Source organism: Lampetra fluviatilis, chromosome 15 (genome assembly GCF_964198595.1).
Source record: "Lampetra fluviatilis chromosome 15, kcLamFluv1.1, whole genome shotgun sequence".
NCBI classification, from domain to species: domain Eukaryota; kingdom Metazoa; phylum Chordata; class Hyperoartia; order Petromyzontiformes; family Petromyzontidae; genus Lampetra; species Lampetra fluviatilis.
The window spans coordinates 7,879,278-7,903,504 of NC_136289.1; the positions used below are offsets into that span (position 1 = coordinate 7,879,278).

Consider the following 24,227-nt stretch of genomic DNA (forward strand, 5'->3'; position numbering starts at 1 on the left):
TTAATCCCTCCACAATTCAATACGTTTTTTATAGGGATGGTAGCATCGATTTATTAATCAATTTGTCATTGTGGTACATGTACAATCGATAATGGCTTCAGGATCTTATGAACCAATCAAATTATACATGATTCAATGCACACATTAAGAGGGTAAAAATCCATCCACGAATCATTGTTCTTGTAAAGGATTTTGAATTATTTTATTAACATTTGCCTTAACTGCATTGGTGGCCAATGTGGGTATCGTGTTATTCACCTGATGTAAGCAACTTCGTGTTTATTTGAGCCCAGCGACCTAACTGATGAATAGACATGGGAAGTAGAGCCTTTGGCTGCCACAGCCAGGACAGCACCGCTCCACGTGCATCACACGAACAGGTTAATAACAAACACGTGACTACGATCAACAACACGTGCTGCAACAGCGGTGCGTCACTGCACGGATTGCATCGTATTTACAGCCTCGCCAATCCCTAACAAGATTGAGAATTACGTGAACATCTGCTCGCTTTCCCGTAATGAAATCACTCAACACTTCGACGTATTCAGTCCATCCCACTTTATAAACCCCCTTCCAGGGAAGGCAGAGTCAACATTTTTCAGACGTTCATAGCAGGTCGTGCTAATGTGTTTGGCTGGCAGCATGAAGGGGAATTTAATTACCGGCCGCAGCACGAGCCAGGATAGAATCCACCTTGTCAAAGCAAAAAAAAGTAATCTGTTTAATGTTCAATTGTTGCTCTGTAGGCAGTATGCCCAGCAACATTAAGTAACGTGAAGAAAAACGTAGGGGGTGAGAATCAAGGCAGACTGTAAATTTTAAAAGCATCTGTCGGTTCCTCGGGCACTAATCTGGGTCAATAAACACAATATGTGGGGGAGGGAAAGTTTAAAATCGGATTTCCTGTCAAAACTTGGCAAGACCTGAGCCTCGTGTGATACAATTGGGCAACGCTCAGTGCAGTGCCCATCCATGGAGCAATTGACAACCTCGCCTCTGCTGAGACTTGGGAGCCACAAATTGAAGTATCGGCACCCCGACAAAAGCAATGTCTTGGCACCGGAGTGGCACCCTCAAGGCAAACAAACCTCGGCTCTCTTAGCCGTAGTGCATGTGATCGTCCAGCAGAGGCCTCTCATCGGGTCTCACTCGGGACTTCCCCCATGACGGAATTGAGCCGAGGGGCTGGGCTCCGCTCCAGGACGCAGGTCCGACCCCAGACGCAGGATTCACCAAGGTTGACGCACGCTCCGTACGATTCAGCGAGACTCGCTCGTGCTCTGCTTGGGTCACTCGCCCTCTCCCGTGCCCCTGTCAGTCACCCCCGTCTCCGTGTGTCTCCAAGTGGATGCGTTTCCCCGGTCCTGTCGGAACGAAACAACAGCATATTTTATCAGCACAACTCAAATATGACCACAGCCTCTACCAAGACCGCCAAAGGGATTGCGCCATCAACATCGGCACTGAAGGTACAACTTGCAAGGACTGTATTGGCAGTGTAGACCCAGACTGCAAATGCTTTACTGTTGATGCTACGAGTAACTGAAGCACTTCTCAACACAGCTCGTACACTTCTCAGTTATAACCAAACGGTGTTTGTCAATGAGGGTGTTAACATCTCATTAGCTTGCATTTTAGCTCAACAAACTCGTCAAATTCCAGCTGAGAAAATATTTAACAAAAAGACTGGTCCATAGGAAAAGGGAATTAAATATACACGCATTATTTGTGTGGTGCAACAGATACTTGCCTGCCTTAATTTATCACCCACAATCCACCACATCCAACTGTACAGTTTACAAGGCATTTAACTGCCCATCTCTGGTGGGAAAGAAACACTCGACTTGTTATTTGCAACGTTTCCTAGCAGTAATAAATGGTAGCATTTTAAATGTCACTGCAAAGGCATAAACTTTAATACAACATCTATTAAATCTCCGTAGCTGTACACGCACTTGGAGTACAGAATAATCCCGGCTCGCGTTGCGGCGCCCACCTTGAGCTCGATGCCGCAAGAGGCGAGACGCTCACGCAGCCGGTCGCACGCGTCCAGCAGCGCGCGACGCTCATCCCGGGCACCTCGGCGCTCCTCCTGCACGACGTCCCCCGCCAATGCAAAGTCACGCACCTCACTGCGGAATGCCACCACGTGGTCCAGCACGGCCGCCAGAGGCCCCGCATCGACCGCCGCCACCTGCTTGCCGCGGTGCCATCAACGTTCATAAGGGACCTTTATAACCTCACCGACGACAGGTTTCACAAACGAAGAGGGGCATGGGACGACTCGCACACCACATCCCCTCCCCGCGATTTGACAATTTGTGGCGATTCTGGGTGGCCCTGCGATTTATGAATCGATTCTGTATTGTCTGTTTTTACTGTCATGGTATTCTCTTTGTTTCAGTTGTATTTGTGCAGTTTAGTCCATTAGCCTGTATGAAACAGCATATAGTTTGTATAAATAATATAGTCTCAAGCACATTATTCAATTCATGCAACGTCATTACATGCCTACAAAAAACTGTATGTCAGTCCTGTATGTGAGCCTCCACACCTTGACAGACAAAACATACTGTCACCATCAACCATTATTTCACCATTACATAGAAAGAGGTAGAGCAGTGGTTCCTGCGCTGCGCAAATATTGTACACGTATACCCATTTTGCCAATCCACTGCTGGATGATGGCCTTCTCACGCCGTGTGGATTGAAAGAGCTATTTGACCATACTTCACTACACGAGTCAGTGCTGGTTGGTGAATGCGGACAGCATGGGTCTTAAGAGCATACAAGCACATTATCATCATATTTCAGATATTGTCGTTTGCAGCCCATTACAAAGGCCCACAGCCTCTACAACCTATTATGCATTGTGGTCACTGGTCGGTCCAGGCTCAACTTTGCATGGCTACTGGACGATTTCATCATAGGCTTAATTAGAGTACATTTAATTTGCACGATAACCAAAGCAGCAACACTTTCTGAATGACAACAATCCCCCATGTAACCTTTAACAGACTGTCGGGCAAGTGCTGTTAGCGAGGACCTGTTAAGGATGGTACAACGCACGAGGGGTGGTATGGCCACCACCACAAACGACTGCCTTGGTCTCCCCAGTACTGATGCATCGCACCAGGTAATCATTTAAGGTCGAGTCGACATGGTGAGGCCCAGGACCGGTTCTGATTATCGCCACCGAAGTTGGTCATGGCCATGAATCGAATATGGGTATCCGATTTGGTATTGAAGTGCGCGGACCACTGCGCTACTGTTCCCCACACACAAAAAGACTACTCCAGAGAGGGTCAAACCCTCACCTGGTAGCAAAATGTTTACAATGTGTACAAGTGCACTTTACATCACACACAACCCTATAGGGAGGACATGTTCTTGAAGATGCCATGACCTATACAACAGCACATTTATAAAGTGACCATTTGTTTGATAAAAATAATGTGTCAGATGTTAAAATCGGCCAGGTACACACATTGCAAAAATGAGGATTTAATGACAAATTTGTGGTTAAATCTCCGCTGTATGTTATAGTCACAATACTCAAGAGTGAAAGATAATTCAAGAGCTGTGTATTGGGGGTGATTGTGGCACCTGTGCGTCACGGAGCTGGAGTCCCCACGTCTCCATCATCCGCTCGATGAAGGCGGCGATTGCGCCCAGCACGCTGGGGCTCCGTACTGCCCCCACCACCTGCAGGACAGAGTGGTGACATCATCCAATCTGAAAATAATCCAGATACCATCTGGAAAACGTTCCTGAAACAGTATATAAACTTAGGCAAAGTACAAAAACAATCTGGACACAATAAAGTAACAATGCAAAAACAATCCAAGCACAATCTGGATTTACGAAGGACAGAAACCATCCTGATTCTGTCCTGATACAAACTAGAAACAATCCATATGTAATCCAAATGCAATCCAGAACAATTCTGACCGAATAAAAAAAAACTACGTAAAAACACTCTATAAACAACATACATACGGTACCCCGGGGTACCATAGTACCCCGGCTCTCGCATAATGTCCGCGATGCAGTCATTTTTAGACTGTTGATGGTCGGCGATGCGGCAATAGACTCATCTCGACGAGCTGTACACGATGCACTACGGTGCATACGAGCGTTCAGGGTTTTAGCGCAATCGTCCTCGCTGCGTTTAGACATCGCAGAGTAGCACCGATTTCGGATTGATTGGCACCCCAGTCGCGGAGTTAAGTACACCCCTGGAAAAAAAGTGTCCCAGAAATAAAAGATTTCATTGCCTCGGCCATTTTTTATTATTTGGTACCCCGGGGTACCGCCATAAGGATCCTATAATAATATCTAGACACAATCCCAATTACACCAGAATAAATCCGGTAACAATCCAGAAAGAATCTGGATATAGTTTGGGAACACTCCAAATAAAATCCAGAAAAGAATCTAAACACAATCCAGACATAACCCAGCTCACCAGTGCTCGCTTCGGATTTGAGCTCGTCCTTAGCACGTGCACTGCTATTGCTGAATCAAGACCACTGCGAGTTGGTGAATTGGCTACTGTTAAGTCACAGGGATGTGCTTACTGGGTCACTGGATTGGGGGTAGGCAAGTCGATGTGATTACCGGGCTGGCTGTCTGCATCTGCCTGTGCGCGTGCTGCACCAGCGTGATGAGGGCACTGATGGCGCGCGGTGTATCCATGTCGTCAGCCAGCGCCGCCCGCACCGCGGCCCGTGCCTCCGCCAGCCTGCACGGGACACACGCAACACACCGTCAGTCAGGCTAACACGGCCGCTTATCTACAACGTCAATACCACCACAAACAGCACAGTCATGATCACCAGCACCATCACCAGTGACACTAACGCAGCCACCAACATATCAGCGTCACCGCGGACACCATCGCCCTTATTGACATACAACACAGCTACCTTCACGGTCACCATCACCGCTGATGCTTACACTATCATCACCGACATGACTGACACCAAGCCCAGCACTCCATGTTAAACTGTGACGCCTTAACAAAACAATGCTCTGATTAAAACCAGGTGAGGGGCCAGTGCAAGCAGGTGTGTCTCCTACAAGGGAGACCTGGACAACATGGATGTTGTGCTTTCTAGTTCCCACTACTGGCAACAGCTGAAAGGATATGCTTGAAAAACCAGTGGTAAATTATCCTCACTTAACTCTTCATTAGACTGAACCATACTTTGCCTTTAAGCCAAAGGAAAATGGGAACACACCGTTATTATTTAGATGTATTACTGCTCGTCCTGTGTTACTGGAAGCAATTTGTGCTACCAACACTGGAAATGTCATTTTCATAACCTTTGAATAAATTAAATGACAACAAATATACAATTATGAAATGAAGATGCAGCCACATACAAAATAACATAACATTAATTTCCGGAACAGTGCCCCGCTGCTATTCCAGGATTTGAGGAAATCTCTATAATGCACTCTGTTTCATTATAATCCCACACCTTGGCTGGAAATAAAACTACCAAAATAAATAAATAAAACTTTCAATATGACACTGCACAGTGACACTCGTTTATGTGCCCAAATTAATGCGAGAACGGTCCTCCTAATAACTTCAAATTTCCATTATTGCCAACACTAAACAAACCAAATTAAATTTCCAGCCAAGTCAGAGACGAACCACGGCTGAGCGGAATGCTGTGAGCATCACTCCCTTCTCAATATTCGGCATTGCCTTTGTATTCTAATAAAGCTCACTCCAGCTCATGCACTTAAGTAGACACAAAAATAACAGCCATCAAGCAACCCCTGCTTGGCCCGGCCAGCGGCGCAAAGCAACCGGTGCCTTGATGCACTTTGCCATCTCTGTACTCATTTAAACAGACCCCGTTGAGATCATGACAAAGTATCAAATGTGAATGTAGTCATCTGTGGAAATGTTAACATTTATGATATTGTGAAAATTTACTTTTTTTTAAGTATGAATAACTTGTAATAAGTAAGACTTTGCTGCCGCTGTTGTGCTCTGGCCGAGTCATCCTTGACAAAGATCTGTCGAGCTCAATAGGCTTTACCGAGGAATTAACTTTTCATTTCTGTTCCGCCTCCCAGCGTGCAGCGGACCCACATTTGCCCGAGAAGTCACAAAATGCGGTGAAAGCGCAACCAGATGTTTGGATGACACTGCTACGAGCCTCAGGAAATAGAATCACCCATGAACTCCGTTCAGTAGAATATGTCTCGTGACACAGGAACATTAATTTAAGCCTACCGTACGTAATATTAATTTACGCGTTTTTTTCAAATTAGTTGATAAGCCACCAAAGTTAAATGCCTTGCCTGACGATGCTCCAGAGTACACGGTAGAATTCGGAAACATCAAGTATCATCAGAGCTATGGGACTCAATTAATCCAACCCCTGGTAAACTGGCGCAGTGACAAACACACCAACCACCAAGTCATGCGCGTGCAGTAATTACAATTCCCACAGGTGACATCGAATATGCTGCACATGCACTCATCATTTTGACAAATGTCAGAACTTCCAGTAGTTTGCTGTTGTGGTTTAGAAAATATTTTTAGGCACCAACTGGAAAATGTACTTATTTATCTCTGCACTCATTCATGCGACATGCAGGAAATCAATCAACTTTACCTAATTCATGAACTGTTTTATTAAACAACCCGTATGCAGAGACATATATTCGGGCAGGGATCTCATATTTATGTCAATCTTCTTCGTCCACACATTAATTCCAAATATGAGGTTTCTATCTAGTCGAAGATATTGTTGTGAAATGCAGAAAATCACACCTCACTCATACGTGTACTTTTTACGAAACTGTGATTCAAAAATCCGATTTTACGCTATCGTTAAAAAAACAGAGAATCTTCCGCAAGAAAACGCCAGTGGTGTAGCGTGCGAAACGATTACACGATACGCATCATGCAAAAAAACAGCGGTACACATGTTAAGACGCAAGAACATGGCCAATAACACTACTACCACGAATAACCATTAGATTTAATACACAAAGAAAAATATACATTTTCCGTAATAATGTATTAAAAGACTGGGCATCGCTGCAAGTTACCAAAGTCACACTCGACCATGTTTAGAATTCTTAAGACTTAGAGTAATTTTCCAAAGTCTCAAATAGCTCAAGAAAAGCAACTTATAAAAGGACTTAAGAGAAGCAGGACAAACGTCCAAAGTCACCCTGCTCAGCTGCCTTTTTAAGGAGTGCCTTCCATGAGGGAGTAAACCAGAGTATCCGGAGAAAGCTTATGCATGTAAAGGGATGACACTCGAAGAAACATACAGACAGGCTCATGAACCCTTTTGCAAAACTTCCATCTACTGGCCACCTTACAGCCCAGTGAGTTCTGGAGTTTCACTACTCTGTGTTGGCCACCAACTCTTGCCTCCAAAAGCGCTAGACGACAGGGTCTGTGCCACTACACCTGGCAGTTTGAGAACCCAGCACAAGTTTAATATATTACAAAGTGGGTATTCTCCAAGAAACCCAGTTGCTTCCCAAACACAACAAAAAAACTGCTCCAAGAAGACATGGCCAAACATATCAAGCGTGGCTCAGGTAGCGTTAAGCACGCTGCGAGTGGAGGGTCAGGTTCGCTCTGAGGTGTGGGGCGTGGAGGCGGTACCTCTCCCAGAGGAAAGCCTCGTCGATGGGCCGCGTGTGCAGAGTGCCGGCAACGTAGGCGCGCGCATCCGACAGGAACGAGAATAGCGAGTCCAGCACGTCCACCGCCGCTCGCACGCTGTCCTCGCTGTACTCCACGGCTGTTGTGACACCACCACCATGGACAGCAGCAGTAGCAGCAGTAGCAGCAGGAGCAAAAGCAGCAACAGTAGCCAGCACCTCCGATTAGCGCGGTTGGTTGGCTACGTACGATGCGAAAGAAGTTCAACATACATCACCGCAACAGTAGCAGTAGTCGCAGCAGCAAAAGTATCAGCAACAGTATCATAAGTAACAGCATTGACAAAAGCAGCAGAAACAGCATCAGTTGTAAGCAACAGCAGCAGATCTACAACATCAGTATGTAGCATAAACGTTTCGTCAAAAGGTAATGAATAAATAACAGCAGTCATTCGCCACTAAGCTACAGTTAAGTCAATGCAGTGTCTGTGCCAAACTAGGTCGTAAGAAACGGGACTTGGACTTCAAAAAAGGTGTTATAGGGTAGCAGATAGAGGAGACTGGCAGCAGCAGTTCCAACTATGCTCCCCACATAAACCAGGTTCTCAAGTGTATCAGACGTCGATGCTCTCAGCCTGATTACCAATGACTGCACAAAAAACCTATTACATTACATTTGGTTACACATTAAATGTCTCTAAACTCCAGATATGCTAACATTACTCTGTCAGAAATAGTAGGTGAATGCTGCCCTCTACTGTGCAGAACAGAGGTCATTTACAAGGATCTCAGAGGTAGCTCTGTGATATTCGCTTCCGTGGGCCATTCTCGAACATGAAGAAGGTTTGCACAACTCTCCGAAAGAACCAAATGGATACTTTGTCCTATGGCGGAATACGAAGAGAACAATCAGAATAAAGCTGGGAAAAATAACTAAAAACTGCTCCCCACTGTGCCAACTCAAGTTTTAGCAGAATCCAGTCAACAACCACAGCAACCTTTATTCACTCAACCACTTCACTCACAATAGAAGTGGATTTTGCAGCTCAAAAACATAACCTTAGACTTCATTACACTCAGCGAATATTGATATGGAGATCAATTGATCGGTAATATAAAATGTGAAAAGTGTTGTTTAAAATATATGGATAAGAAAAGTACAAATTTAAGAAGCGATCTGAATTTATTGTATAAAAAAACTGCTAAATATCTGTTACAGTACTTCGGTTATAATGTGTCTGTTTTCTTAGAACAACAAAAAAAGGCAAAGGTCCAGCCCTGCAATTTCTCTCTCAACCACTTCTAGCAGAAGGGCCTCAAATTGCTGACCCGACGCCCATACTGGACATGTGTGAAAGAGCTTCATAGCTCATCAGATTCCTCCTCCAGCCTAAACAAAGATTCTGATTCTGAACATGAGGGAGCTCTAGAGCCCCTATAACAGGCAATTTCACCTACTCTTCCATGCTTGCCAGACGTTTTTAACTCGAGTACCCACACTTTACCCCACCATCACGAGATCTAATTCAGCTGGGGTGTACATATTTTATACTGCTGGCGAGGGGAATTTTAGAATCCAGCGACCTGTGGATTGCAAGTCCGGTGTGTGGACTATTACACCGTGGAACCATCTCCATCTTAGAATAATAACACGTCTTATTTCTAAGAAACACGATAAATATGTCGACTGATTTTTGGTCTTCAGAATCCTACTGGCACCAACGAGTGCAGCCGGTTTCATCAACGAGTGACAAATCCACTTCATGATTGAATACTATTGGCAAGAATGCATAATGCTCTGGCAACATAAAATACTGAAGGCACAATCACTTTTGGAAAATATGCATTCGGAAAGCTAGCATTGATAGCAAACAGTACACTGTGCCATCTCCAAACTAAACTGACAGCCCTTCAGATATGTATTACTCAAGCACGACTGCCAAGTTCGCACTGAAAGCCCAAGTTATGCAAAACAAAACCAATTAACAAGTGAAATGTTTCCGACATCAGCAATATTGACATTGCTACTACTTTAAACAGGCTCGTAATTATGTACAACATACTCAAGTACTATGCACCTCCGATTAACATGGTTGGCTACGTACGGTGCGAAATAAGTTCAACATACATGTTAGGCGTGAGCATATATGTACACTGTAAATATATACAATTGTGTATTTAGGCATGTGCATTTTCAGTTTTAACAATTGTCAGATACTTGTGTGTGTGTATGTTTAAAGTATATGTTTAAAAAATCAATAAACTCACCGGAACGGTATCTGGACATCAGACAGAACATGCGGAAGTGATTGGCCGTGTTATTCTGAAGGAACTCCTGGAAATCATCACACGCAAACAAAGAGGGCGAGAAAGAGCGAGGCAGTGAAACGCCGAGAGAGAGAGCGCGCAGGGCAGACAACGCTGCCAAACAATGATTCAAGCACGAGGATAATACCACGTCCGTCAGCGAGCTGCATCGTATAACCAAGTGGGAGGCTTTCCTCCCCATGCCACGCAACGATCCAACTCGAACATCCCCAGCCCCCCGCTCCAAATTCAGCAGAAAAAAAACCATGGCATTATCCAACTCAGAAAAAACGCCACGTTTATTAAAAAACTATAATGCATGTGCACGCTGAACTAATTCCAATTTTCCATGCGCGCTCGTGCGTGAGTTACTACGCCTGATTGGCTTTGGAATCCCACGATCCCCAGCAAGCCCTTTGTCTTCTGTGTAAAAACTAAGTAGCTTTGCAATAAAACAACCACTTTCTGAGAAACAGTTTGTGGTTAATCAATTAACAAAAACACACTTAAAGTAAAAAGGCTTAAAGGATTGCACCTACTTTTGTGATACACATAAGCAATGAGTGACGTGATTACAAATAAAATATTTGCAATAGGCCCTGAACCAACTATGTGTCAAGTACTGGTACTGTGGCAGGCAAGTTTAAATGTAAACGCTCGCACTGAGTAAAGAAACTAGCCCACAAGGGTCAATCTACCTTGACGGTGATAAAGTTCTTGAGAGACTTTGACATTTTCTCCTCACTGCCCTTTAGGTGCAGATGTCCTGTGGAGGTGGAAGGCCACAACACCACACATTCAAACACATATTGATGTTTATTTATTCAGGAAAGCCTCACCAAGTCTCAAGCCTTTCAAGAGGGCCCTGATTTGGGATGTATGAGCAGAATCAATTTTTGAAGGAAACTGGAACATCCACAGAAAACTCCCTTGCCAATAAGGAGAAGAAGAAAAGTCAGAACAGATGTATTTTATGAACCCACTTCCTGCAATTCCACCTCCTGGCCATTTTGCAGTACAGCGGATTTTTGTATGTTGGTATGTATGTATACAGTAAAACCTTGGATTTCGAACAGAATTCGTTCCAGAAACGTGTTTGTAATCCAAAGCACTCGTGTATCAGTTGTGATCACGTGACGCTCGGCAGACAAAGCGTATACGTACTACTCGTATTGCAAGACCTCGCTCGTTTATCAAATTAATATTTATATAAAAAATTTGCTCGTCTTGCAAAACACTCGCAATCCAAGGTTTTACTGTATATGTTTAACTTATTTCACACCACACGTAACCAACCATGCTAATTTCACAAACCTATGATCCACCAAAATTTCCTCCAAAAGTGTGACATTTCACGCATTCATCGCCACTACTCGATTTTACAGGATCACGACAGGGAGGAGGCCTTTTCCCAACAGTGAACTAATCATGGCTGACGATTATAACAGTAAAGATCACTTACGTTCACGTTTTCCAAAAACAGCGGTTTAATTAAAAGCTCTGTAATGTGCTGATGACAGAGGAGCCGTGTACCGGAGTGCATGAAGTAGTTGGCCCACTGCTCGCAGCCGTGGTACGCCTCACTCTGAGCTATCTCGTTCTCATGGTGCGGGAACTCCAGGTCGATGCCTCCCGTGTGGATATCGAGCTGGCTCCCAAACACCAGGCTGTGCAAAGATAACAACCGTCCACTGGCACGTGAGTCCCACTGCCATGTCGCACCACCTCGCTCAAGGAGCTTGTCTACCATGCCCATTGCCGATTCGCAACAAGAGGGATTTACGGGGCAAGGACCGTAAGTCAACACGCCGCTGATCATGCACTTCTCTCTCACTCACGCCTTATGGTATAGTTTAATCAACTTTTTCTCATACTCTTTGGTTCTTTCGGTAAAGTCACGTAGATAGAAAATTAACAGATCATGACGTTTCGATCGCAACAACTGCGTCAGCAGTTCTGCTGTGTTTGTCTCACCTGATGACGCTTGCTTGTGTTGCGATCGAAACGTCATGATCTATTAATTTTCTATCTACGTGACTTTACTGAAAGAACCAAAGAGTATGGATTTCTGCAGTCACGAAAGCTTCAAATCAACTTTTTCTCAAAAACAAACTCACTTTAAAGTAGGCTGAACAATAAATTTAACACTTATTAATAAAGAACAATTTCCAATCGGTCTACAATAATGTGTTAAATTCACAGGCCTATTGTGAACCTCCTCCATTCAACACAATGAAATTTACCATCAATACTACTCACATTCGCTGTGACCCTAAACATTCACCATTACTGCTGTAGATAGAGTGTCCAGGCCCAAGTGATGAGCTACAAAAAAGAAAATTGGACATGGGGCTACATTTAATTATTTGCGCCAAGGGCCATACCAATCATGCTAGCCACTGCACCACTAATTAAACAAATGAAATCCTTCAATTGAACCAAACGTTTTATGTAACATTTTTAAACAATTGCTTATGAAAAAAAACACATTGCCATTTTAAAATATGAGAATGTAAAAAAAACAATCAAAACATAGTCAAAGACATAGTATCGTTGGCATGGGTGCTGGTGCGAGGAACAAAATAGAGCCTTTTGAATTTCTCTCCAACACCCGGCGCCTGGGCTCATCCAGCCCGTGGGCACCGGTTCAGTTGCGTTATCTGCACACTCCATAGCTCTTCCACTGCCAAAGACGGTGCCGAGCTGTGACCGTGTCTGCAGGTTCGTTTAATTGGCGAGTGAGACGATGCGCGGGACCATCGGGTGCGATTCAGACCAGACCTAGCGATGGCCGAGCACTCGATGTGCCACCCAGGTCGGCCCGGCCCCCACGGAGAGTCCCAGGATGGCTCGGACGTCTTCGCCGCTTTCCAAAGCGCAAAGTCTCTCATGCCACGTTTCTCGCCCTCCTCTGTGGATGCACGAGAACACCACACGCTCTATGAAAATTGGACCCCAACACCGACGACAAGGGATGAACAAACCAATTTTACACAACTTTACCTGCCTCGGGTGTGACGTCTGTGAGAACCCTCCGTAGCCGTCCGTAGCGCTCCCCAATCGACTGCACGTCAAAGTACACGTTACCTGCGCAAAACAAAGGTATAAACAGCTCAATGAAAGATTATTCACTTACAAATTGTCTAGGCGCTGCACCCTTGCAATTACTTACTCACGCCACTGTCAGCAGAATGGCCTTCACTAGACAGAGCTCAAGATAGCCTCTCTAAGAGGGTATTTGGCCAACTCTTCCACACTGGGCATGTTTTGGAAGAGGCGGGACTACCCACACTTTATCTTTCATACACGACCTGCCAGATGACTAACACAAATAACAGCAAATGTCTATTATTTGCGAAATAGTACTTAAAAGTCTGTTAACGAGCAGCTCAGAGATACTGCGTTCAGCTATAACCACACAGTTGCACTCATCGAATTACTCAACATAACTTAGTTCGCGCTGGGCTGAGAAAATCCCTTTCCACCACCTGGAATGGTTAAGAGACTCACAACTACTTTACACCTTATTGACTAAACAAGGCGAGCCAGAAGAAATATTACATTCTTCATTCTTCTCAGTTTACTTAAAACTTTCGTGACTGCAGGAATTAATATTCTTTGGTTCTTTCGGTAAAGTCACGTGGAAATAAAATATTAGATTTTTTATTACTCACGACATTTCGATCGCAACACAAGCGGTCGTCATCAGGCGCCGTGAGTTTTTGGTTTTTATTTATTATTTATTTCATTTCATATCTACGTGACTTTACCGAAAGAACCAAAGAATAAACATATGTTTTACTTTAATTTTAACTATATCATTCAAAAGATAGCGGTCATTTATGTATCCACAAAAGTCGCTCATTCAAGTGTCCTGCAATCGAACGTTTGATCAATTGCTTTTTGATAAGTGTTTTTTCAACAAAACCAGAGTATGTGGAGAATTGCCATGCATAATAACAAATAATACTTCAAGGTCCACAACCAAGTGGGTTTCAGAGTTTCACAAAACTATGATCCACCAACACTTGACTCCAAAATGCTGACTATAAGCATGCACAATCGCAACTAACCTGAAAACATTCAACATAAAAAGTAGCAAAACGTAAATAATAATAAAATATATTTCTTAGTCTTTTCAGAGACCTGGCTAACTATAATGTAGTCGTGATCTTGAATATTATATGCGGATATTATAAGTACACATATAAATAGTTGAGTATAGTAATTGTACGTCATTTGCAGCAGCAGCAGCTCCCATGACTTATCCAGTGGGCCTTAATTTGTAAAAAAAAAAGCTTCGTTTTATTAGTATATTTTTTAAGTGGTTTGTTTACATTGTATACAATTTTCACTCCTAAAGTGTTTTTTCATTGTTATTTATCATTGTAACGTTCTGACCTGCCCCTATTGGAAATCTGTGAAAAAGAGCTTTATAGCTCATCGGATTCCTCCAGTATAAATAAATATTCCGATTGTGACTGCTGAATGAAGGTGTCCCCACACCGACACCATGCCTTGTGATCTTGGGATGCCACAACCCATCTCGCTCCGGCACGTTAACCGATAATCTCATCGCTCCACCTCCATGGTGGTCATCCACTTGGGCGAGTTTCCTCCTTTACCTGCCAATGTCTACAGTCTCATATGTCCGCAATTATCCTTTCAAGCAATGTATCCTGCCCAAGCCTACTTACTTCCCTTAACAGGCAATATGAAGTCTCTAATTTATATTTGTTTCCACAAGAGTTTTTTTTTTGGGTTAGATCATGTAAATAGAATTGTGTCGTTAAACCTGCCACCACCCAAGACAGCCAATTAGTAAGGTTTGTCACGTAAACAAAACGTCCCAAGAGTTACTATTTCAGCCCACTTGTGCGTTGGAGAGTAAACCCACAACATTAACAATTTTGGTACTCTCCAACACACCGGTGTGCTGAACTAGAACCTAATTGGCATGTTTTTTACATGACAAACCTTACTAATTGGCTGTGTCAGGAAGTGGCAGGTCTAACAACACTTATATTTACACGATCTAAACTAAACTAAAAACTCGATTATGGATGTTTGTCGCGAACCCCTACGTGTGTAATAAACCGAGATATTTGTTCATCTTGCTGAGTTTTATATATTCTACCTTTCGTTAGGCGTTTTAATGCCTTTGGCATTTTCCGTTTTTTGTTTGGCATTTTCAGATGAATAATAAATTGTGATAAAAAAAAATTCAGCCGTGTCCATTGACTTCTGGATGAAGACCTCACCACGATACCTCAATCATGGGGTTGCTGACCATACTTCACCACACTGGTTGTTGAATGGGGGAGCCGTAGATTGAATCAGATATCGCGCACCACAGTTAGCCGCAGGCAAAAATAAAGCTCAGGTCGCTGGGTTCAAATCGCCTTGCAATAACCACTGCTCTTATTGCAATACATACGTACTAAACGCAGACAAAACCTACACCACGCTTATTTTTATTGAGCACAAGTGTTGTGCTTCTAAACATCACGCGGTCCGTGTGTTTGTGTGCGCGTGTTCTCACCTGACGGTGTGACGTACGCGTGGCCCTTCGCCACGATGCGCTCAATGAAGCTCACGATGGGCCCCACATTGTCGGTCACGCGCATGTACACGGCGGGTGGCAGCACCTGGACCATGCACACACACAGACAGGCACGCACACATCGTTCCACTCCAAAAGCAGCTCAGTGTTTAAGGGATGATGTGTGACCGGAGTCTCCATCATTGAATGAATGACTAAACAATGCCCCTTGGAGCAAGTGAAGAGGTTTTCTGTAAAATGTATATCAATACCCAGTCAACCTCTGTTAACTGGAAGCAGTGGTCAATCACTTTCCCTTTGGTGCCCTTTATATATGGAAGTTTATTTATATGTATATCCACACTGCTTACACTGACCACCAGTCAAGGCTTTATTTAAGACTATTTTAGTATTCATCTTCTTGGTTCTTTCGGTAAAGTCACGTAGAAGGGAAGTAATAAAATAATAAAAATAAAACATAATAAAATAATTCTCACGACGTTTCGGCCACAACGCAAGCAGCCGTCCTCAGGTGAAAACCAGGTCTGTCGAGGCGACAGCGTTTTATTACTTCCCTTCTACGTGACTTTACCAAAAGAACCTAGATGAATCCCTGCAGTCACGAAATCTTTAAATCGAAATATTTTAGTATCCTTTGCTTCAGATTAAGTATATCTCAAATTTTAAACAAATTCCATTATTAATTAAAGTGTTTGTCTCTACCCCAATCTCTAGACACTCTGGCATATGCAATTATCAACAATATACGATAATAAAACCGACATTTACATATGCGATCCATCAGCTGTGATACACAAGGACAGGCTCATCCAAGCATCTTACGTTGAGAGAAGCCATATCCTGCTTGAAGTCTTCCTCGTACATTCGAGCTAAGACGTCCGGTGTCATGTCCAGCTGCACACCACAAAACAAATTACAGCAAATTAGTCGCACTATGAAAGGGAGATCTTTAAAACTACCACATTTCTGAGAGGCCCAACCAGGATACGTTGCAAGATAGCAGCTGCTTCCATCAGCCGCGCGTACTTTTACATAACCATGCCCACTCAATCACTGCACCCACCCACATTGAGCATCTCAGCTCATTCTGACATCAGCCCCGCCTAGTAATCATGGGCCCCCCTACTCATCTGCCAACCCCACCCACTATTAAGGTACTCCTGCCAAGTGCCAATAACATGAGTTCAGCACGAGGTCAAAATATTTGAACGTGCAATAAATAAATAATATATTTTTTTAAACTTTTTTTTAAACACACTTTAATGAAATGTACCGTACTAGTAATGGAAGAACTCCACGACTCCAGAAAGTGGCCCCGAAGCTTGCCATCACGTAAGGGACCGTGGCCAATTACAGCCAACGTCAGTTGACCGTGGACAATTAGACACAAGCCGAAACATAACATATAAAAAATTATGTTTTAAAATATGTTTAAAATTTTTATGATAGAATATAGTATTGTCATCAGTATGACGTAAGTATACCAAGTTTGCAGTCGATATCACATTGGGAAGGTGGGTAAAAATTGAGTTACAAGATTTGAGGATACAACAGAGTGAGTTAATAAAAAGCGTGAAAAAAAACTAACTGTGCCGACCAGACCAGGTGTGTTTGTCAACTTTTATGTTTTTTGACAAATGTGCAGTGGTCTCGACCAGCCGAATCAGTTTTGCAGCTCAACATGTCGTGACGAGCGAAGGCAGGCAGGCCCTTCCCATAAATCGCGCATGCCCACACACCTCCCGCGCGCGCTTGATGATCTTGTCATCGATGTCCGTTATGACCATCGCCATGATGACATCGACGTCGAATACAGCAGTGAGGATTCTCCGGATGATGTCAAAACGCACGTACGAGCTGCATGGGGAACATGTCCCAAAAGTTAAAACCTCCACAAGCAGGACTGAATGTGCGCATGCACCCTTGTATTGAACCTACTACCAAACCTATTGTTAGCACCACGGGTAATTGAGTTGTGGCCAACTTCTGCAGAGATTGTTTTTCATTGATGACAACCAAATAACTAATCTCCCTCTGATGATGGTAAAAAAACATGTTTTACATGCAAGATGCAGATATGGACTGTTTTAGTTTCCTTTATGCTCCAACAAGTGTCATAGATCTGAACAGAACAGTATTGGAAAAAAAATTTGGGTATATGTACATATCTCCTAGAAACAATGTATAATCAGTCAAGGTGAAGGCAACAATTTACAACTATACTTTTTTGTGTATTGCATTTTGGATGCAGTAAATTTTAAACAGATTTTTTTTTATTCCTATAATTGGGGTCATTACCTCTAATGGAAAACCTGTAATGGAGATGTTAACATCAGGGCATTGAACCAGGACAGATCCTAGATTTGAATGTGGGCTCAAGCCACCTGTAACTAAACTGGTTTCTCAAGTGTGGCTTGGTCACCAATGACTGCACACAGAAAATGCATCACGTTAAATTCAATTTATTCAAGTTCTGGAAATTTAACATTTTGGTCCGATTGACTTGCACTAAACTCTATGCAGGGCATACCAAATTTGGGCCCCTATAGTGTAGATGCATCGGTTCGAAAATGGGTGATGGTGATAGACTGGTCTCTCGCTGTGAGAGTTACAACATGAACTTTATTTATCTTTACAATGCAGATAGGAAAAAGCTTGACATAAAGAAAGGTGAGAAATGTTTCAGTGAGAGGCACTACCATGCGTGTCCCAAGTGAGCGTGGTCGTAGACTGTGGGCCCACAGCTGTACCTGTCACACAAAGATCCACCTTTAGCAATACGGACTCTTGAGGAAAGTAACACAGATATACAGAAACGCAGTCCTGCACCTGGCTGCAATAGCAGTAGCTTCACGCGTTTTCAGCAAATGTATATTATCCACGTACCTGATACTTGTAGCTTAATCTTATGTTATTGTGCCTTAATAACCATACACAATTACAGCTCTGTCAATCCATTGCTGGATAAAGGCCTCCTCACGCCATGTCGTTGATGAAGATTGGTTGATCATACTTCACCATGCTGGTCAATACGGGTTGGTGAAGGGCCGGGGAGCCAGGACCAGTTCAGACATCACTTGCAACTGATATTTGCAGTGGATGGGAATTTAACTCAAGTCACTGAGATCATAGTTCAGGGTGAAAACAGTCTACCATCCCTCCCCTTAATGTGCCTTAATGTATGGGTGTAATTAAGTAAACTATTTCAGCTGAGGACTCGTGGGTAGAGGTCACTACAGAATATTTGGTCTGCAAGAGAACCCCAATTGCCTCCCACAAAATAAAAAAACAACGCACTTCTTTATGCTACACTTTCTGGGTTTTTAAGTTTTTTTCTCTACCATATATGATGTCTATGACAATCAACACACTTTGAATAATGCAACAAGCTGAGTGCTTGTTGTACAGAGTTGACAGGTGTTTTTTCGAGAACTAAAACTTTTCCTTGTCCGGCCTGAAATAAAACCTCCTGTTGTGATGGGTTTTCCCGTTTTTATTCTGACTCCTCCAGATTTGAAATCGCAGTAATCAAGGCTACCGTACAGGAAGGTTTTGGACGCGTCTCACTCCTACTCTTAGCAATGCTTGATGTTGTTAATATTTGGCTGTTGGACTGACATCGACAACACATTTAAATGTCAAGTCCGACAGGAAAATTGCAGCAACCAAAAGCCATTAAATACATCTTTCAATGTATTGTTTTCTTAAACCAATTATTACAATATAAACCGAAAACTAAAAAAAGATCGATTAATGAATCATATCACGACTAAATCTTGATGGTTAAACGAATCTCTGGTGCAGTGAATCACTGCATGGTTGCCACAAAATCTCTCATTGCAAGGGACTTTCGGAATTGTTGGTTTGAGGGGGTAGGAGGGGGGCAGCTTGTGACGTGGTCTAGATATCCTGAACAAAAAGGGAATTCTTAATTAACGATCTTACAAAGGCTCAGAAAGCGTAAAAAGGCTTGACGCAGGGATGACTACTTGTTTGGGTGGCGACCATGAATGGTTGTTATAGGCTGCGGGTCTGCGTGGTCAGGCAACAAGAGGACGGGCAGTGCAGCAAACCCCACAGCTCTCCTGGCGGACACGCGACCCACGACCGGGTCTAGCCCCGACCCCTATCGGCCAGGCGTATTACTTCCAGCAAACCGCGCTTCGCAATGACCCCCAAGCACGTGGGGACACCCTTTTAAACACGCGGTTTGAAATGACGTTACGGGAGGGAGGGGTTTGGGGGGAGGGGGGGTAAGAGGAGGGGGTTAGTACCACGTGACGAGCTGGTCTCGTTCGGAAGGGGGTCGGTGGGGAATTGGGTGGATGGGGGGTTTGGAGGGGGGAGGAAGGCAAGGGGTGGATGAGGGGAGGGGTGGGATTAGGGTGGCGGGGAGGGGGGGAGATTTGGGTGGCGGGGAGGGGGGGAGATTTGGGTGGCGGGGAGGGGGGGGAGATTTGGGTGGCGGGGAGGGGGGGGAGATTTGGGTGGCGGGGAGGGGGAGATTTGGGTGGCGGGGAGGGGGGGAGATTTGGGTGGCGGGGAGGGAGGGGGGAAATTTGGGTGGCGGGGAGGGAGGGGGGAAATTTGGGTGGCGGGGAGGGAGGGGGGAAATTTGGGTGGCGGGGAGGGAGGGGGGAAATTTGGGTGGCGGGGAGGGAGGGGGGAAATTTGGGTGGCGGGGAGGGGCGGAGGGAGATTTGGGGGGAGGGGGCAGATTTGGGGGAAAGGAGGGGGAGAGATTTGGGTGGCGGGGAGGGGGGCAGATTTTGGTATGACGGAGGGGAGGGGGCAGATATTGGTGTCGGGGAGGGGGGCAGATTTGGGTGGCGGGGAGGGGTGGGGGCAGATTTGGGTGGCGGGGAGGGGTGGGGGCAGATTTGGGTGGCGGGGAGGGAGGGGTAAGATTTGGGTGGCGGGGAGGGGTGGGGGCAGATTTGGGTGGCGGGGAGGAAAGGGGGGGAAGATTTGGGTGGCGGGGAAGGACGGAGGGGGGGGTTAGTACCACGTGACGAGGCGGTCTCGCGCCAGCACGAGGGGCTCGCGCGCGCGCGCGTCAGGCCGTTGTGCACGCGCGCGCCGGTCTCGTGACCCCGCGGGCGCGTCCACTCCGCCACCCGCCGCGGGGGGGAAGAAGGCGGCAATGGCGCCACCTCCTGTTCCGCAGCGCCTTCGTCGACGACGACGCCATCCGAGGCCGACGGTGGTGGCGGTGACGACGACGACCAGCGAACGACTCCAGCGGAAAGGCTGCGGCAGTGCCTCGGGGGGCGGCAGCGACGCGCGGCGGCGGCGGTGGCCACGCGACAGAAAACGGAGGCGTCACGCCACCTTCGGCTGGCTAACATGGCCGCCGTTTTGGCAGATAAAGCACCAAGTAAAGTAATAATTAATTGTTGGGCGCTACGCAGTGACGGAGCGCGGGGGTGCGGGCCGCCCCTCCCGCAAGCCCCGGCCCGCCTCTCCTCACTTGCCGCCCGCCTCTCCGCACGTCCCATCCGGCCCGCCTCTCTTGCACGTTCCCGACGCCACTTGCACGCACCTGGCCCGCCCTCCATCCCCCTTCGCGCTCCCGCCTTACCCCCATTGGGCGAATCAAAAGGCCACGTGACGAGCGGAGAGCCAATCTGGCGCTCGATGTTACAAAAGCAACGGCGCAAGCTCCGCGTCCCTGCGCCTGATTGGTCAAACAGACCGTTTTGAACTCCGCCACCGCCACCAACCCGCATTAGTCGCCACGCCCACATTCGATGTAGCGGACCAATGGGAGGGCGCGCCCGCGCGCGCGGCGAGTGTTGACGGCGCGAGCGAGAGCGGCGGGGGGGGGCTCAAGATTGAGGGGCGGGGCTATGGGCGAGGGGCGGGGTTTGAGGGGATTACGTAATGCGGAAGTGCTTGCTGCAAGTTGCACCATAGCAACGCGCGTCGCCCCCCCCCTCCCACGTGCCCCCCCACCGCCCCTCCCCCCCCCACGTGCCCCCCCCCACCGCATTCCGACACCGCTGAGGACAAACGCCGCCTTCTACTGCTGCGCGCTCTCTCCTCTCTCTCTGTGTACACGCAAGGGGCAGCTGCTACTGCTGCTGAACGCTCGGCGGTGCCCTTCCCTTTAACCCCCTCCCTCCCTCCCCTCCTAAGCAGCCCAAAAACCTCAAACCGCCCACAAGAGAAACCCTCAATAGAGCCAATGCCGCCACTGCACTGTACGCGTTTGACGATGTAACAACAACGACGAGGTCTGTGTGCTCGTCCCTTCGTGTCGCGCGGCTTCCTTCACACGCGGTCGTGTCCACGCTTTATTGTAAAACAAGCCGAGGCGTCTCCGCCCACCACCGTAGCGGAGTGGCGAGGCTCTTCCTCGTGGACGGCGGTAATAAGCCGAAGCCCACGCCTCCTGCAACAACGCATCGTGCTCGCGATGATGTTGTTGTGGTTGTTGGCCATGAATGAGGCGGATTCCTGCGCCTGTGGTGGTGGTGTTAACACTGCGTGTGTAATATGCGCGTTGTTGTTTACATTGGGGGCTGCCATATCGTCACGTTTGTAAAAAAAAATTCAAAAACAATTATTGGCGCGCAAAGAGGGAGTGGGGGTTGTGGCCCCGCCCCTCGTTCCTCACCCCCCTCCCATTAATCCCCCGCCCCTCATTCCATTCAGCCCACGACCGCCCCCGCCCTTCACCCCCCACTTCACCCGCCCCTCCCTCTTCCCCCGCCCCTTACCCCCCTTTCCCCGCCCCTCACCCCCTTCCCCCGCCCCTTTCTCCCTCTTCCCCCGCCCCTCACCCCCCTTTCCCCCGCCCCTCAACCCCCTCCCCCCGCCCCTCACCCCCCTTCCCCCGCCCCTTACCCCTTCCCCCCCCCCTTTCCCCCGCCCCTTACCCCCCTTCCCCCGCCCCTCACCCCCCCTCCTCCGCCCCCCTGACTCACGAAATGGCGCGCATTGCGCTCCCCGCGCCGCCGCCGCTGCCGCTCGAGGTGCGAGCGGCAGCGGCGATGAACCCCTCGAGCCCCTCGAGCCCCGCGTCCCCCCCGGGTCCCCCCCCCGCCGTGGCGGCTGTGGTGTCCCACACTTGTGTCCCCATCCCCGGCGACACAAGCCGCTGTGCAAGCCTCGCTCCTGGGGGCTTCTCGTCGAGTGCGGCTGGGAAAGGGCGCGCAATTTGAATGCGCCCGCGAGTTTTAACCATTAAATGGCTCTAGCGACAGCCACTTTGTATTCCCCGTCCACTGTTATACTTTATACGTACTTAAGTGTGCTTTCAGTTGATTTCAGATACATTGAGTTTGTGAAAACTTGTTTTGGGGGGCAATTTACGCCGACACGTGTGTGGTGAATAATCTGATGCAGGTGTTGCATCATTAACATCCTTACTGTAGTTACATTACTGAAGTTATTATTAAAGGGACTGCTTTGGTAGCTTCATTAATTAAATGTCCAGATGTCAACTGCAAGGAAAAGTAATTGCCCAAGAACTTAAATGCATAAACTATTCATGAAATCCACTTCAATAAATAACGTTTCGTTTATATATCACATTGACTCTAATTTTAATTTCACATAAGCTGTAACTATGTCACCAATTTACTGTTTACAATCAATACACATTGATTTAAGTCCAGTATAAAGAACACGTGTTGGTAATAGGTATAATGCACTGATATACAGCATTTAATTGTGTACTTTTAACCCATGTATCATTGTAAAATGTTTACTCTGGAATTTATTGTTGTTAAATCAGTTACATTCTGTACTATGCAGTATTGTCCACATTGCATGTCAGCTAATGGTTAAAGACGTTCGATTAACTTCATTGCAATGACTTTTCAAACAAATTAATATCACATAGCCTTTGAATATTATTATTATAAAACAAACACATCAGCAGTTCATTAAGGAGAGCATTGCCATGCGGTGCATATGTAAGTCCCATCCACGCATAACCCCCCCAAAAGTCCTCTATATCACTGCATAGCAAAATACTAAATTCGTGTAGATTTGTTAAATAAGCAGGTTAGGGCAAGACAACGAGACGATGATAAAGACGAAAAATAAATCAATTGGGATGCGTTCCATATAATGAGCTGGAGGTGGCGTGGGAAGGGCTTCTGCAATTGCATTTGCTTCTGTGTATTCCCATCTTGCGTTTGAATAATAGACAAGATTTACATATACAATCGACCACACGTTACAACGTAAGAAGTGAAATGCGTAGAGCAATGCGTTAAGATAGTAATGTTGTCCAGCAGTTGTTAACACCATCAGTCACGCGATATCACAGTATTGCTGTTGTGTATAGAGTACTTGCGGATATGGACATCTACAACACAATATCTGCTAGAGTGCCGTGATGGAAATGTCCCCTCCAATGTCTAAATAATACCGTGATACCGACTCGTTGTGTTGCAGCAAACTCAACCGCAGTACTTCAAGTGACTACACACACACACGTGGCACGACCCACAGCGTGCCACATGACACAACGAAAGTGTGTAACACAGCACATTACACCCTACAATACAGCCACACTACAGCCCCACACCACTACACTAAACACCACTATATATAAAACAACCAGACACCACTGTCAAAGTGTCAAAATTGCAACCGCATACTACACCAGAGATGGAGCTAAACAACACACAAGACACGATGGCCATGCACTACAACAACCACTCGGTGTTTACACCATAGCCATTCTCTA

At 46.1% G+C, this 24,227-nt stretch overlaps 1 protein-coding gene across 1 annotated transcript; it reads right to left on the bottom strand.

Moving 5' to 3' along the window:
- Nucleotides 1-546: 546 nt before the first annotated feature.
- On the bottom strand, nt 547-21,043 carry CARS2 (cysteinyl-tRNA synthetase 2, mitochondrial). The gene is given in 16 exon segments (XM_078863068.1): nt 547-1,367; nt 2,000-2,197; nt 3,610-3,708; nt 4,624-4,747; nt 7,655-7,793; nt 9,922-9,988; nt 10,659-10,726; nt 11,494-11,627; nt 12,742-12,871; nt 12,964-13,047; nt 15,503-15,608; nt 16,346-16,417; nt 17,263-17,380; nt 18,223-18,273; nt 20,529-20,575; nt 20,578-21,043. Coding segments are annotated over 16 exon segments (1,956 nt in total). The 5' UTR covers nt 21,022-21,043; the 3' UTR covers nt 547-1,292.
- Nucleotides 21,044-24,227: the final 3,184 nt, after the last annotated feature.